Source organism: Triticum aestivum, chromosome 3D, assembly GCF_018294505.1.
Source record: "Triticum aestivum cultivar Chinese Spring chromosome 3D, IWGSC CS RefSeq v2.1, whole genome shotgun sequence".
Lineage (NCBI taxonomy): Eukaryota > Viridiplantae > Streptophyta > Magnoliopsida > Poales > Poaceae > Triticum > Triticum aestivum.
In genome coordinates, this window is record NC_057802.1 from 328,326,854 (window position 1) to 328,330,382 (window position 3,529).

A 3,529-nucleotide genomic window follows, 5' to 3' on the forward strand; every position below is an offset into this window, starting at 1 on the left:
CATGTTGGTGTTGATTTGCTTCCGAATCCTGTCTGTCCAGGCAGAACGTATTTCTGTTTTGACAAATATTTCCGCGGTAATTTTCGAGTTATAACACTGTTTGACAAGATGATTTCCGTTCTCTTTTGTCTTGTTGGTCTCGAAGATGCTGTCAGTCTTCAGTGAAACCGACGAGTACGGGAATCCTACGTGGCGCCTCATTCTGAAAGCATGGATTGTTACGGAGAGCTCGGATCCCATACAAAGATGAAGGAAGGGATTTGACGTCACCAGCAAACGCAGAATTCTCAGTCGCACTTTCCAAATTCCCGCAAAATGCTGACAGCGACTCGATTCTCACGGTGCAAAACTGACCAATGGAGCAGCAATACCACACCCGCGCGTTGCCGGCTCTCCGGACTCCACAAAGCAAACGTTTCAAGTCGCAACACACAGAAGTAGACAACGCGATCCCTCCCTTCGCCATGATCGTCACGCCGAACCTCCCCGCGCCGAAGCTAAACTCCTAAAGCCCAACGATGAATTCGAGGACACACCGTCCGTGACATGACTCGTTTGGTCATGCCTCCTGCTTCTTCTCCACGCCTTATAAACCCCCCACGGCCGGATGCAATGCAACCTCAGACACAAGCACACACGACACGAGCACCTAATTAACGAAGCTTGCTAGCAGCTAGCCATGGCCGAGAGGGAGGGAGCGGTGGTGAAGAAGGGGCACGAGGAGGGCCTGAAGCTGGCGGCGTCGCTGCTGGAGGAGTTCGGGCTGCCCCTGGGCCTGCTGCCGCTCGCGGACGTGATCGAGGTCGGCTTCGTGCGGGCCACCGGCTACATGTGGATCGCGCAGCAGAAGAAGGTGGAGCACCGCTTCAAGATGGTGAGCAAGCAGGTGAGCTACGACGTGGAGATCACCGGCTACGTCAAGACCAAGTGCATCAAGAAGCTCAAGGGCGTCAAGGCCAAGGAGCTCATGCTGTGGCCGCCCGTCAACGAGATCACCGTCGACGACCCGCCCACCGGCAAGATCGTCTTCAGGAGCCTCGCCGGCGTCACCAAGACCTTCCCCGTCGAGGCCTTCGCCGCCGGCCAGTAGGCGCGCCCGGGCCGCAGCATTTCCGTATTTATACCGCGGCTTTGGCTTCGTTGAAGACTAGTACTACTACCTGGCGCCGGGGTACCGGCTACTGAAGCGGCTGCATTCGTTTAATTTCGCGAGTTTGTTGTTCTCAAGGCTACGATCAAGCCTTGTACTATCGTATCGTTACAAGTGTGTCGGTGTCCGCGTTGTACTTTCAACCGTGCTTATAAACGGGTTTGGTGGATTCTACTTCTCATTGTGTTTGCGCTGGCCGGGACGAGGATTTCCTTCTGCAAGATGTCGATCGGCACAGTTTCCAACAAAAAATGCTGCGACAGCACGCCGGTAGAGCTTGCTTCGACGTCGCTTCTTAGGGCATGTCAGTGGTTGATAATATAGTGTTACCATAAGCACGTCGTGTAGACAACAAAACATGTTGTAAGGTTATTTTTTTAGTCTTACTAGCACATACGCCCGTGTGTTGCAACGGGAGAAAAAAATTATGTACATTTTCTTTCATCCGAGGAGATTTAAAGCTATGAAGTATCTGAATATTGTAGGAAACATGAACCTTTTTCAAATCCTGAACATGTTTTTGAAAATTATGTACGCTTTGAGAAAATCACGAAGAAAATTTTAAATAGGAACATATTTTAAAATTCACAAACATTTTTTGGAAGCACCAATCTTTTTAATAAAAACATGGACATTATATGATTTTGTGAACATTTTTATGAAACAGGAACATGTGTTGAAAATTCATAACATTTTTCAAAAATATTTATCTTTTATACGCAAACATTATTTTGAATTGTGAAAATTTTACTAAACCAAATTTCGAGCATTTTTCAAAATGCCATTTTCTTTTCAGAAATATAAAAAAAATTGTAAAAAATGGGAAAGTTTTTTCAAGACCCGAATATTCTTCAAAATAGCAACAAAATTCTGGAATTCCGAACATTTTACAAAATTTGATTTGTTTTTAGTTCTGAGCTTTTTTCTGAATTTTGAATTTTAGAAATAAATTTTATAAGAAATTAAACTTGCAAGGGAAAAAAGAGGTAGAGGAAGGAGAATGAAAATAGAAGTAAAACATCGAAAGAAATAAAAATAGGCCATCCATTATTGGTTGCCCTGTGTGAAGCTCCGTCTATTTGTCGTCCTGTGCGGAAGATAGAATTCTCCCAGCTTTTTTTGAGAGAAAAAATAAATTCCCCCAGCTGCGTGGGTAGAAAAATAAATGGGCTGGCTTCGCTGGGTCACAGCACGCGGCCCACGTACTAAATTCTGAAAAAGCTTTTTTCTCTAGCAGACAAAAGCATAAGAATTTAGTACCACCTTGGATAGAAAAAAAATCTTTTCGGCGGTGAATGGCTGAAAAAATTGACACCTTATTTTATTAGTAGGTATAGATATAGATATAGATTTAACTAGATATAAAATACATAGTAGGACATACAGTTGATGAGACATCATCTTTTAATTAAGAGAAGACATGTTTCACGGCCACTAATGGATTGATAAAAGAATATTACTTTGAGGCAATCAGTCGCATTTTTCGTGTCAGTCATGACATGCATCTAGAGACCCCCTGCGGATGCACAGCGCACGCGCTCAAGTGGGTGTGGGAGTGCGCCGTGTGGCGGCTTGAGAGGGCTCCACGCGTGAGCCCTCCTTTTTTTTATTCTGGGTATTCTTCCTTGGTTCGAGAGCACTCGTGTGCTGCACCAACTGTGTTGCCAGCGCCGAAGCCGGGGCTGCCTGGGCCGCCTCCATCTGTTGTCGGCGGCGACGCCTTGCCTCCGCAGCCGACTCCGAGCGGATGGAGCTCAGGATGACGTGCTGCTCCGGCCACACGCCCACGTCCTCCTCCATCGTTGGCACCTCCTCCTCCCCCACATCCAGCTTCGGCGCCTCCTCCGCCGGCTCCTGCTCCTCCTCCGCCGGCTCCTGCTCCTCCTTCTCTTCCTCCTCCGCCGGCGCCTCCTCCTCCGCCTCCTCTTCCTCCTCCTTTGGTTCCAGAGGTAGCCCCGCTTCCCTACGGATCCAGAGCTGCTCAAGGAGGAAGAAACGGTGCTGGATCGTGTAGTAGCGGTGGCATGGGGGCATGACTAACGGGCTCGAGTGATGGAGGAGGGAGGGAAGAGGCAGATGTGCTAAGGCTGGGGGCGCCGGCCAGATAAGATAGCCGGGCAAGGCACTACGTGGCTTGCCGGAGCTGCGCCACGCGGCGACGGATGCGGCGTTCGTCGAACCGCCGGGTTTCCGGGCGTTTCCGTGTGCGGCCCCTTCGTCAGGCCGATGTGGCGGGCGTGCCTGGGCGCCCCCATATCCGCCCCATATTTGGGCGGGATATGGGGGTGCCGGTCAGTACGGGCGTTTGAGGGTCGTTTGAGAGGCCTGTCTGGGTCAAAAAGTCGTGACCCGGCAGTGACCGGGTGGCCTGCCCGGGCG

General features: G+C 49.7%; 1 protein-coding gene across 1 annotated transcript; it reads left to right on the forward strand.

Moving 5' to 3' along the window:
• The first annotated feature begins 412 nt into the window (after positions 1-412).
• LOC123074587 (uncharacterized) lies at positions 413-1,324 on the forward strand. Its single transcript, XM_044497384.1, has one exon. The coding sequence runs from the start codon at positions 680-682 to the stop codon at positions 1,088-1,090; it is 411 nt and encodes a 136-aa protein (XP_044353319.1). The 5' UTR covers positions 413-679; the 3' UTR covers positions 1,091-1,324.
• Positions 1,325-3,529: the final 2,205 nt, after the last annotated feature.